This window comes from Gymnoscopelus braueri, assembly GCF_963280865.1.
Source record: "Gymnoscopelus braueri genome assembly, chromosome: 21".
NCBI lineage: Eukaryota > Metazoa > Chordata > Actinopteri > Myctophiformes > Myctophidae > Gymnoscopelus > Gymnoscopelus braueri.
The window spans coordinates 10,410,994-10,423,280 of NC_137623.1; the positions used below are offsets into that span (position 1 = coordinate 10,410,994).

Sequence of the window (12,287 nt, forward strand, 5' to 3'; positions counted from 1 at the left end):
CAGCATGTTTTGTTTACAGACACCAGGTGAAAGTTCACAAGCAGCTGACTCACAGGGGGGCACACACACACGCACACACACACACACACACACAGTAACAGTCTCCATCTCAAGTGTCAGCCTACAGTATGTTCTGTGCATGAGGCAATAGCAAAACGCAGCGGACAGAAGAGTGGCTGTGTGATCCATCTCACAGAGACAGATGCTATAAAGTCCGATCGCACGTGTCAAGGTTGCCTTGCCGAGCGGATCAGACGATGCCAGCGGCCCATCAAATCACTGAAACAGAGGAGCAACCCAGAATTACCCATGAATACAGTAAAGGGAGGTGACAGCATGAATAGAAGTTATATTTCGTTGCTGTCCGGCAAAAACCAGCTAACTCCATTTTTCTGCTTTTGCATTTTTTTACTTTACGTCTGTGTGTTGATTAAAAAAGTATTAAAAAGTGCTTCTGACAAAACCAGCTAACTCCATTGGAGTTAGCTGGTTCCCCATCTCAAACTTTCTGCTAAACCAGCTAACTCCACCAAAGGGGGGTGGAGTTAGCTGGTTTTGCTGAATCCAGGCTCCACCCCCTTTTGACCTCCAACCTCATTGTGAGCTTGGAGGTCCATTTAGCTGTTCTTATCAATGATGAACAAAACCTCCTAACTCCACTTTTTGTTTTGTTTTTGTCATTTCCTGAAAAATGAACATTTTGGAGTTAGCTGGTTTCTGCCGGACAGCAGAGATTTAATAGAATTGTTCCAAAAACAAATGTGATACAGGGATGCTATGTAATCCCCATTGGTGGCTATTCCATTCTTTTAAAGTCTGGTGTGTATTAGGGAAATGGTCAAGAACCAGTAAACAAGGACAGCGTGCGGTGGTATAAACACCTGCCTTAGGAGATATACAACCTCATTACCTCAAATGCGTGGCTATTAGGCATCATAAACATCCTTTTCGGAGAATGTCAGTTATCTGGAATATCCCTTTAAGGAACATCGGTGCCTGGCTGAGTTATTGACTCCAAAACCTCAAGCGGGTGGTTTTGGCTGCCCCTGGACCTCGGATTGGCCACAGCAGGCAATTCTGGGACAAACATGTGGTTTCACTTCCATCCGGAGAGACCACCCCTCCAAGTTCACCTCACGGGCGCCCGACACACCCCTAACCCCCCCCCCCCCTCAGCCCGTCCTCAGAAAATTGCCCTTAATCCATTTAGACCGGGAACGCAGCTGTGTGTCATTTTAAGATTTCTTTGGGCTATTCAAAAATAGCAGATAAACAAGCTCATAGCTTTGAGCTTGTAGATCTGCTATTTTCTTTTTAAATCGTGAAAGTTTGTGCAAATCTTTGGAATATATATATACTTTTTTAAAGCGATTGCTTCTGGGGATTCTACAAAATGTCTTCTAAATCTTCTTCTAAAACAGTTTTTCTTTGAAAAAACATATGTTTCTATATCAGTGGTTCTCAAACTTTTTCATGTCAAGGACCCCCCAAACTTATATGTATTTGGCCCACGGACCCCCATCTCAAATATGTTGTTCCAGGGACCCCCAGAAGCAAAGATTGTAGTTAAAAATTTATATTAAATTCAAAGATTTGCACAAATTGAAAAAAATAAAATAAATAAAAATAGCAGATCTACAAGCTCATAGCGCGGCACTCGGTGCCGCGCTATGAGCTTGTATATCTGCTATTTTTGAATAGCCAAAGACATCTTAAAATGACACACAGATGCGTTCCCTTCCCGGTCTTAATGGGTTAACCTCCATTCCAAGCTCTGTTAGTCCTTATTAAGGGTGTTTGCATTGATGCTCAAATCCCTCTGACTTAAGGGAAAACATAATTTGAGAAGGAAGAAGTGGGAATAATATAGAAGAGGTTGTGTGCTGGGATCTGTTTTGGATAGAGGCATATTGTTTCAGCTGGGTGGAATAACAGGGCTCATTCCACACACGTCTTAACTAATAATCCTGGTTATCGGAGCTGATGCCATATTCCCATGACAATAGAAGAAAAGATTGCACTGCTGTAACAGATTGCTGGCGCGCACAATGCATGGATACAAATAGGCTAAATAGACATGACCCATGACTTAAAGAGGACCATTTGGATATTATGCAATTATCGAAGATTCGAGATACTTGTTGGCAAGGAAAATCCTCAAGCTCTAGAGTCAACTGTCAGTTAACAGAGAAAAATCCTCCATTTACACCTATTCATTTTGGGGAAAATACAAACATTTTTGATAAGCGTCAGTGTTCAACATGTAAACTTTGCATTTAAGTACCAAAAAAGTAGGGCTGGGTATTGTTCAAAAGAGTTAAGATTCAATACCGGTTCCTGAACACAAATTATTTCGCTACCAACTGTTTAATATATTTTTTTTAAAGACATTTTTATTACGATACAAATAATTCATTTTTGTTCTTTAAAGAAGTTTGATGAAAGTTACAGCATAAATGTATGTTGCATGCTTATTGGTTCAATGACGGCATCTGTGGACGAGACGGGACCAGTGGCTTCCAATGTAAAGGTCCGTGGGCGGTAGAGATGCGCGGATCGCGGTTTTAGCCGCAGTTAACCGCAGTTTGGGTGGATTTGGGTCAATCAAATATAATAATTAATTAATATTGGCTAAACCGCGGGTAAAAAAAATTGGGAATTACATTAATGATATCAATCTATAGGCCTATTATAGCTTTTAAAGAGCACAAAATCTCGCCGTGCGTGCGTTTGTAGTATTTCAATATTACGTCATTTTACATCAGGCACAAATTAGCCGCCTACTGCACGTTGACCGGCAAGGGGTCTTTGTACCGGCTGCAACCAGTGTTGCCATATTTTGCGAGAGAAATAAGCAGCAAGGTCTAAGCCCCAAAACAAGCACCAAATTACCCCAAAAGTCGCTTATAAAACGCAGACATGGCAACAAAGCAAGTTGAAAGCGAAAGTAAAAAGCTTCAAGCTCCGTCTTGTTGTTACCATAGATATGGATTGTATACAGTCACTACATCGCGACAGACAGTGGTGAGTAACATTGTTGAAAACTAACGTCAGGAAAATAATAATAATTTGATGCGGTTGGTGCAGATCTAGAAATAGGATGGTATAATTAACCGCGGTTGGATGGCGGGATAATGAACATGTATATGCGGATTCGGGTGACGATAAACCCTATCCGCGCATCTCTAGTGGGCGGGGTGGGACAGAGCCTTCCAATTTTATATTTGAATCAATTCCTGACTTGCCTACGTAAATCGGTGACATTTGGAAATCCAGCTCAAACAGGATGATAGCCAGACGGAGAAGCGAAGTGAAACAAAACCAAACGCTGAACGAGCGCCTCTGTCTGGATTCCAGGCTAACTCCCGCAATCTTGGAAGGCAATTGTAGCTATTCGGAATGAAATATGAAAAATAAGTCTTGATTACATGACTGCAGAGATAATTTGTACCGATTTGACACAATCTGTAGGAGTGGTAGCAAAAAAGATTGTTCTGCAAACATCGGAGGTTATTTTGAAAAGTTTTGATTGATTGATTGATTGATATCTTTATTGAAAAATAATCCCTCGGCTTCAGTCATTCCGGCCTCCTGGTGGGCATAATAAAAGTTGTGTGTTGTGTGTCTAAAATGATGTGGCGTATACAGTATGCCGCTCTAGCTAGCTGTGTAGAATGTATGTTATTAACACTGTACTGGTATTATGTTCAGTACTGTCTAGGATTGGCAGATGTACTGTATCTGCATGATTCCTGCAGGAAAATGTAGATAATTTCAGTTAATTTTCAGTTTTCTAAATGGCTAAATATTCTAATATTCAAATCACATTTGATTCCAAAAATCCCATAATGAATGGGCTCTACTATGACCGGCCTATCAGTCACACAGGCTGATCTAACCCAGAGCTGTGTTCCTCCAGCACCTCATATATAGCCCATGAATATGGGCATGTGAGCACACGCGAGCCTATCAAGACGAGTGACCTTTGAAAAGCCCTGGTGCCTCAACACATTCGTCATTCCAGACGTGCACATAAAAACCTCCACAATGATCACAGATGTCGCTCAGCCTTTGATGCCAGCTATAATCTACAGACGCACTACGTAACGTATAGTCTAGCACTGTACGGCCCGGGGGGGGAATGGTGCTGAGGAATTCTCCAGCACTACAGTGTGTGTACGTTGATGATGCTGTAAAAACAGCTTGACACTGATAGAGCGTGGGAATGAGATGGTTTCATGACTCAGTGGAGCTTCACTCATCCTCTGAAGGGAGTGCAGTGTTTTATGTGACATTATCAAATTTCTTGAAACACCATAACACTGACGGTTCATTTTTTAGGAGGCCCGTAGCTGAGTGAGTGGATAGAGATGCCTTCTGTTCTGGGAATCGGAAGTTTTGACGGTTTGATGTCTATATGTCAAAGTGTCCCTGAGCAAGACACCTTTGATTGATTGATTGATTACTTTATTAACAAGTTTGAAAACAGTACAGCAGTTAAAAAAAGCTATGCTAAAAAGGATAACACAAAAAGCCCTCGGGGGGCTCGTTTCCATTGTGGTCCATTGTACTCAATTCATCATCACGACATGCAATACATACAATAACAAAACATTACATATCAGCAACAACACTAAAAGCGATAGATATATTTACAGAAAAAAGGGTGAGGTGGGGGCGGGAGGCAGAGGATGCTCCTCCCACATGGCTCCTTGGAGCTCGCTGAGGGAGTGCATTGTTTGGCATCAATCTGAGCCATCTGAGCAGCCATCTGCTGGGGTGAAGCAGTAAAAGTAATTTCCCCCTCCCCCAGGGACCAGAAAATACTCCCTTTACTTCAATTTCCCCCAAAAAAGAGAAGATGGTGGTCTCTGGGAATCGAGTTGCTCTCCTAATTCTCTTATGAACTACAGCGACCTGTGTCACTGAAAGCTATGCAGAGATGCATTACATTAAAAACATAGAGCTGCTGATGTCAAGCCTAATTCTAACCAGACACACACACAATAGTTACGGTACCAAAGAGGCATGCGGGGTGAGCATAGGCATATGTCTAAATGGAGGTATAGGATTAACTTCCGCGATTGGGATTAACAGCAAAGCCAAAAGGAAATGTGTCACTCCTAAACCATGGACATTACATCACACACTTGTTGCGGGGTGTTCGCGTGTGTGCCGGAGGTGTGGCTGGGGTCAGCTTAAGCAGCCCACCCTGTCCTACCCTACCCCGTGACCCACTCCGGTTAGTCACCCACCTGCTGACTAACTCAGAGGAGCTTATGATGTAAAGAGACAGGTGAAACAGTCAATGGGGGGGGATCACAAGGTGAAGTAGTCCAAGTACTTTCGTGGTACAAATGGTGTCAACTGCTAACATTGTGCTAGCTTGTAGATCAGTTCTTGTCGTCAGTGGCGCGACACATTGTTAGGTCGTAGATCTGTTCTAAGTTGTCCGGCAAGTGACGCCGTCATGCAATGGAGTACAAATCAAGCCGGAGACAGGCCTTCACACGGAAAATGATCAAGCTCAATGATCAAATGACAAGCTCACAACATGTTGGGTTGCGTTGCAACGCGTTGTGAGCTTGCCGATCGGCTATTCTCAGAGAAAGCTTTCCCCACAATAACAGAAAACAGTCTAGAACCCTGAGGCTCAACCATATGGGGATTAATGGCAACGACAATGTGTGATAATGACACAAATGGCTCATCTCAGATACCAGGCTCAAGTCCGGATGGGGGAGGGGTGCGGCAGAAAGCAAAGGAGCAGATAAGTGGGTGCTTTGACAGTTATGTGTGGTAAATCAGGAATGACAACACACACACCCAAACAAGCTTCCCAGGAAGTCCTTTACTGTCGCAGCAGGCAGCATGGACACCTGTTGTGGTGGTTTCCCAGCCAATATGGAGAGCTGGATCACAACCCTCCAACCCTTCCACACTTCACGCTGGGCAAGACCTGGGCTGTTGGTTGTCTAGGAAGTGACAACCGGAAACGGTTGAATTTGACGGAAGTACCGCCCAAGGAAATGACGTTGATGCTTTACAAATCTGTTAACATTCTCCGTGAATGAAACGAGTGTTGTGATTGGTCAAAAAATATCGTTTCCGGGGGAAAAGCGTACGACGGAAATCCTACCCACTCAGGACTTCCTAGACACTCGCTGCTTTAGGTCGTGACCAGGCTCTTCTTTTCGCAGATGAGTGAGGATGGGACCGAGGATACTGACACTAAAGGGAATGTGAAATGATTGTACACCAGGACACAGCCCTATGGCAAGGCAGACACTCACACTATGCACAAGTCCTAACTCCTGCATACACACACGCACGTCGCACACGCACGCATACAATACGCAGTACGCGCAATTGGACAGATGTAAAGCCTAAATATGGCCACACATTTACAGTCCACACACACAACCAGATAACGGTTCCCTAAATAAGTCAGACAAAGTGGCTGTGCAGTCCAGGAATAGCTCTCTCTCTCTCTCTCTCTCTAACCTGCCTCCTGCAGTGCTAAGAGTTGCTTATCTCTGGTGCCTGGTTGGTGTGTCCTTGGAGGCTACAGCTGCAGCCTGCAGCGCAAGGACAGCTGGCTGGAAACGGGGGCAGTAAGCAGAGTGTGCGAGAGAGAGAGAGAGAGGGAGAGAGACACACTGCAGTTTGCACAGCATGCCAACTCCCCACCACACAGCACCAGTCTCACAGCCTCTAGTCGCTCACGCAGCTCTGCTCCGCACTATACCTCGTCCCAGCAGAAGCTTTCATCTCGACTCTCGCCCAAAACCCCCATCATCCCCTCCTCCATCCCCCCAGATTGCAGGCTCCCTTACCTTGGCTGCAAAACTTGACATGGCTCAGGTAATTCGAAATCCACGGGTTGCGATACATTTTGGCAAAACAGGTGAAGGACACAGACACACAGGAAAGAAATGGGGAGAGAGAGAGAGAGACCGAGAGAATGAAGCTGAAATGAAGGGAGTGAAACAGATGGAGGGGGTTTAGAACCACGGAGCAGGCATCTGACTGGAGGGTGATGATGCAGATATACACGCAGTAAGTCAGTGCCCCAGGACAGAGAGAAAGAGAGAGAGAGGAGAGAAAGAGGGGAGGGAGGGAGGGAGAAAGAGGAGGGGAGTCAGGTAGCGCTAGAGCAAGGAGTGGATGGAAAGGGAGGGGTGGATAGAGAACGAGAGACGATCCACGTCCGAACGGCAGAGGCAGTAAAAGTAGCGGTGATCCCTGCAGGTGGAGTAGAGCTGTGAAGAGACGCTCCCCTTCGCCTTGGCCCCTCGCGCTAGCCCGCCGCTATAAAATGCTAACTGCTGCCCACCGCCACTCCAGACTGCTTGGAAAGGCTAAAAAGCCACTCAACGCGGGCTAAGCTCATTAGCCGAGACGAGGAAATTAGGCCCCATCCTCGCTACGCTGACAGATGGGAGCCTTAAGAAGAGTTCCTGCATCCTGCAGAATGACACTCCGCGGGGTGGCAAGGGGAATAGAGGGAGAGGGAGAGGGGGAGAGAGAGAGAGGGGAGAGAGAGATAGAGATATAGTCAGGAAGTCCCAGGAGTGTGCTGCGTTCCCTTGGCAGGCGGACAAAGAGTTTGAAGCCAAAGAAGCCGGTGCAGAGCGTCAAAGAGGCAGCGAACGCAGCATCGATGGAGAGAGGCTGAATATAGAGTGAATACAGAGTGAGAAGCGAGAGGAGCATGAAGTCCAAAATGACCCTCTCAGATGGATGAGAAATTCCACTCATCTCTCAGTGGTGACAAAATAGAGGAACGGCGAGCAAGGAGAGAGGAGGGAGGGAGGGAGGGAGGGACAGAGGGGAGAAGAAGGGACAAGGTGTGTAGGAAAAAGTGAGAGACAGGCAGAAATGAAGGAGAGAGAGCGCAAGAAGACGAGTGAAAGAAAATAAAGCAGAGGGCGGGAAGAGGCTAGAAGGAGCAAGCAAGAGCAAGAGAGAGCGAGAGAGAGGGAGGGAGGGAGAAAGAGAGAGGGAGGGAGGGAGGGAGAAAGAGAGAGAGAGAAGGAATGCAAGCAAGTGAGAATGAGGGAACCAGAGAGAGAATGTGAAGTCAGCTGTGCTGTGGGGGCTAGTGAGTAATGGTGTTATACCAAATGCTTTAGCCATCCACAGAACGGTCAAAAAAAGGCACCGGGGGGACAGAAATAGACTGATTTATCGCCATCTCAGAATTCTCCCATTCTCTTTAACACACTCATCAAAAGTCTGCGTGTGTGTGTGTGGGGTGTGCGTTTCCGAAAATACACACGCTTCAATATTCCCTGAGAGTCGGAAGGCAAATGCATCGTCATAAATCTGCACCCTGAATTTATTATGCTGTAATTGGATGCCATTGAGTAAACTCTAATCCCACTCACCTGCATACAAACACACACACAGTGTACATATCAACATGAGGGCAGTGGTGGAAAAAGTACTCAAATGTTTTACTTAAGTAAAAGTATCAATCCTGCAATGTAGAAGTACTCCATTACAAGTAAAAGTCCGGAATTCAAAATTTACTTGAGTAAAAGTACAAAAGTATTGGTATCAAAATGTACTTAAAGTATCAAAAGTAAAAGTACAAAAATGTTTGAAAATAGCAGATCTACAAGCTCAGTTGTGAGCTTGTAGATCTGCTATTTTCAAATAGCCTATGTATAAAATAGGGAGTAAAAGTACAATATTGCCTCTGAGATGTAGTAGAGTAGAAGTAAAAGTATAGACAATTGGAAATACTCTGGTAAATTAAAAATACCTCAAAATTGTACTTAAGTACAGTACTTGAGTACATGTACCTAGTTACTTTACACCACTGCATGAGGGTCATGACTTGCTTATCATTCTACAGATAGGGTCAAGGGGTTGGCACGGACCCCCAAGATGCCTTTCAGTTGCAGCTCCGAAAAAAGGTTGACGGCTCTCTTATCTCGGCAGCAACACAACAGACCAGAGCCTGTCACCACCAAACACACAGGCTTCAACATGAACCAGTTCTCCTGGGAAACGGCAAAGGTCACATGCGTGACTGCGTTGAAACCCATTTGGCACCTCGGAATTAAGAATAAATACAAACCACGTGCATGCGTATGTGGCTCTTGTGCCACCGTGGCAAAATTACTCACATTTTTTACTTAAGTAAAAGTATCAATACTGCAGTAGATATACTCTGTTACAAGTAAAAGTCCGGAATTCATAATTTACTTGAGTTAAAGTACAAAAGTACCAGTATCAAAATGTACTTAAAGTATTAAAAGAAGAAAGTACTATTATGCAGAATGTCCCGTTTCACAAGATTTCAAATGCATAAAGATCTTGTGAAAATAGCAGATCTACAAGCTCACAATGCGTCGCATTGTGAGCTTGTAGATCTGCTATTTTCAAATGGCCGAAATGTATATAGGGCTGAAGTGGTAAATTTTTGTAATAATAATAATCATAATCTACAAGGTGACTAAAGTTGTCAAATAAGTGTGGTGGAGTAAAAGTACAATATTTGCCTTTGAAAAGTAGTAGAAGTAAAAGTAAAAACTACCTTCAAATTGTACTTACTGTAGGTACAGTACTTGAGTAAATGTAATTAAGTTACTTTCCACCACTGATTACTGAAGATATAGAATAGCATTCTAGTATTCAGTGCTTTCTTTTCCTTGCAGAGTGCAAGACTGCCTGGGGTGTGTTCATAGTAAAAGAGGGTGGCATATTATTTGTATGCCTCTCGGAGGTGAGCTCATAGGGTCTAGCATGCAACCTCACACTGTGCGCTCACACTGCTAACGTGCCAATTCACACTGGAGGCGAGGGGAGGGGGCTCTGCCTCCACACAACGCTCTACCACGCTGCTATGTGCAGCCTTCACCCTGCCTGGGGGGAGGTCCTAGCCTGGGATTTCTTTTACCCAAGTAAAACAATACACTCAAATGTTTCCGTCTGCCAATTCAATTCATAGTTGTGAAATCGAATCCAGATTGAAAGCATGCCCACGCGATTGATTCACACAGCCATACTGGTTTTCATTCACCTCATTTAGAATGCACACCCAATAGCATGAACTAATCTTTTAGTTTTATGTTTTTTGCAGTTTATGTCAAAACAAATCTAGGAGTCTCTTTTCCTACATTTTTATCCCACGATTTTGTAACCCATTTTTTCACCCAGTACCAATTGCCTATGTAATCCTGGGCGGTACTCTCCCTCTGCCAGCCTGGGGAGAGCCCATAACTGAGCTCATGCCTCCTTCAATGCATGAGGAGCTAGCGAGCCGCTTCTTATCACCTGACAGGGGGGAGTTTACCCGGTAGGATGTAGCGCGTGGAAGGAACACGCTATTCCAACCAGTTCCTTTCCCCTCCATCAGGCGCCCCGGCTGACCAGGGGGAGGCAGTATAGGGACCAGGATTACTGCATGCTTTTTGTGAGGGTACCGACCCTAGGAGACACGGGGAGAACATGCAAACTCCACACAGAAAGGCCCTTTCGCCAACCCCACCTAGGGTATGGGCACTGATGACACGGAGGAGAGGACACGCCCCCAGCGTCCCCGGCGGGAATCAAACCCAGGACCTTCTAGCTGTGAGGGTACAGTGCTACCGACTGCGCGACCGTGCCAAATCTAGGAGTCTAAAAGCAGCACTAGCAGTCCCTAAAGGCCATACCGATGCTTACACCAAACCTAGGAAAATGAGGAAAAGCCATGGAGTGACAGAAATTAGTTGAAATTAGTATGCAAACTGCCTGTTAGATCATAAGATATCTTGTGTGCAATTGGAAATGTTGGCCTAAAGGTGGCACAAAAAAGGTTGTGAGGTCACAAAAATTAATAAAAGTCATCTTCCAGGGGGCATGAATGTGCTCAGCAGGTTTCATGCAATCAACCCATTCGGTTTTGAGATCTTGTGTGCAGTTGGTAAGAGTAGCATGCTTAATAGGTATCTTCGGCCAACTACCAATATACCGGTACCTAAGCATGTTACTCACCTTAACAAGAAATTGCAGGCCGAGATCCCAGAATTGTATAATATAGTGCAGTGCCTGTTGAGGGGTGGTGTGGCCGCTACTCTGTCTCTGGTGTTTGAATTTCCCCCGCGGGACAAATAAAGGCATCTATCCATCTACAAAATGACAAAGCATGGCCGGCTACATTGCTGTCAAGTTGCAGTTTAAGTGTTGCTAAAGTCACACTGCGTAAAATGAAAAGGGTAGGGTAAAATAACAGGGAACTGGTTGACAGCAAGAATGAGTTTTAGTTGCATTCATAGAACGGAGCAGAAATTGTGGGGACTGGGGAGATAAATGGTGAAACAAAAACATGATTGATGCGTCACTGCGTCATTGGAGCGCAGAAAAAAGTTGACGCCAGGTCAACTTGTTTTTGTAGTGCATAATGCGCGTTACGCAGAAACAAGTGCCAGGCGTCACTTTGTAGCTTCATGTTGCAGACTTTCATTGAAAATGACTTGTAAGCCTGTTGCTTTGTCACCGCTATGAACACAACGTGAGCCTTCCTCGTTCCTCTGCAGTGCCTTAGTGTTGTTCTCCGTCAGACACTTAACATTCATGACTGTGTCTCCACAGCAGCACTGAGCTCAGGGACTGTGCTCTGTCACCAGAGAAATGTGGTGCTGATGGGTCCATCTGCATGGAAGAATAGTAGAGGGTAACCCATTTACAGCCACTCCTTAGGCAGATGTAACAAAAGTAAAAAGGTAGAAGCAGCGATATTAGTATTGGAACTAATAACAATAGCAATAGAATTAATACAAAAAAAAAAGTCCTTTCACACAAAGATTTGGTGGACCCCCGGTAGTAACTCTGAGGACCCCCTAGGGGTACCGGACCCCCTGTTGAAGACCTACAGTATGGTGTAGTGGTAGTATTTGTTTTAATAGTACACATACTGACAACTATTAGTAGTTGAACAATATATTAAATAATCACTGGAAGAGGCCCTAGTGTAGATCAGGGGTGTCAAACTGATATGACTGAAATGGCAGGGTTAAATCTGGCCTGTGGGATGATTTGGGTGAAAGGAAATAAAAGGTAAAATAAATCAAGAAATGTTATTATCTTTCTGTGTGTAGCAGGCGACCTCTCTCTCCCCTTGCCACTGCCATTCAGTGTGCATTGAAAACAATGGAGGCAGCGAGTGACCCTCATGCTGTGTTCACACTGGTGGTGACAAACTAACAGGCTACACGTCATTTTCAATGGAAGCCGTGATGCACTATAAAACAAAGTTGCCCTCGCTTGGGCATTTTTAAGCTACATGACTGATG

At 44.7% G+C, this 12,287-nt stretch overlaps 1 protein-coding gene across 26 annotated transcripts in view; it reads right to left on the minus strand.

The window, feature by feature from the left end:
* The window catches only part of svila (supervillin a), a gene marked incomplete at its 3' end in the record, with an annotated part of 110,613 nt that overhangs the window by 69,974 nt on the left and 28,352 nt on the right, over window positions 1-12,287 (minus strand). For 21 of the 26 annotated variants that reach the window (XR_013932416.1, XM_080418401.1, XM_080418384.1 and 18 more), the window contains exon 1: window positions 6,837-7,792. The exons of 2 other annotated variants lie outside the window; for them this stretch is intronic. Coding sequence is in view for 23 of the 24 variants with exons in the window: in XM_080418401.1 (XP_080274527.1) it covers window positions 6,837-6,894 (58 nt within the window). Of the gene's footprint in view, window positions 1-6,836; window positions 7,794-12,287 lie in introns of those variants that run through there. 3 more of the 26 variants (XM_080418402.1, XM_080418392.1, XM_080418397.1) reach the window with 3 other exon arrangements.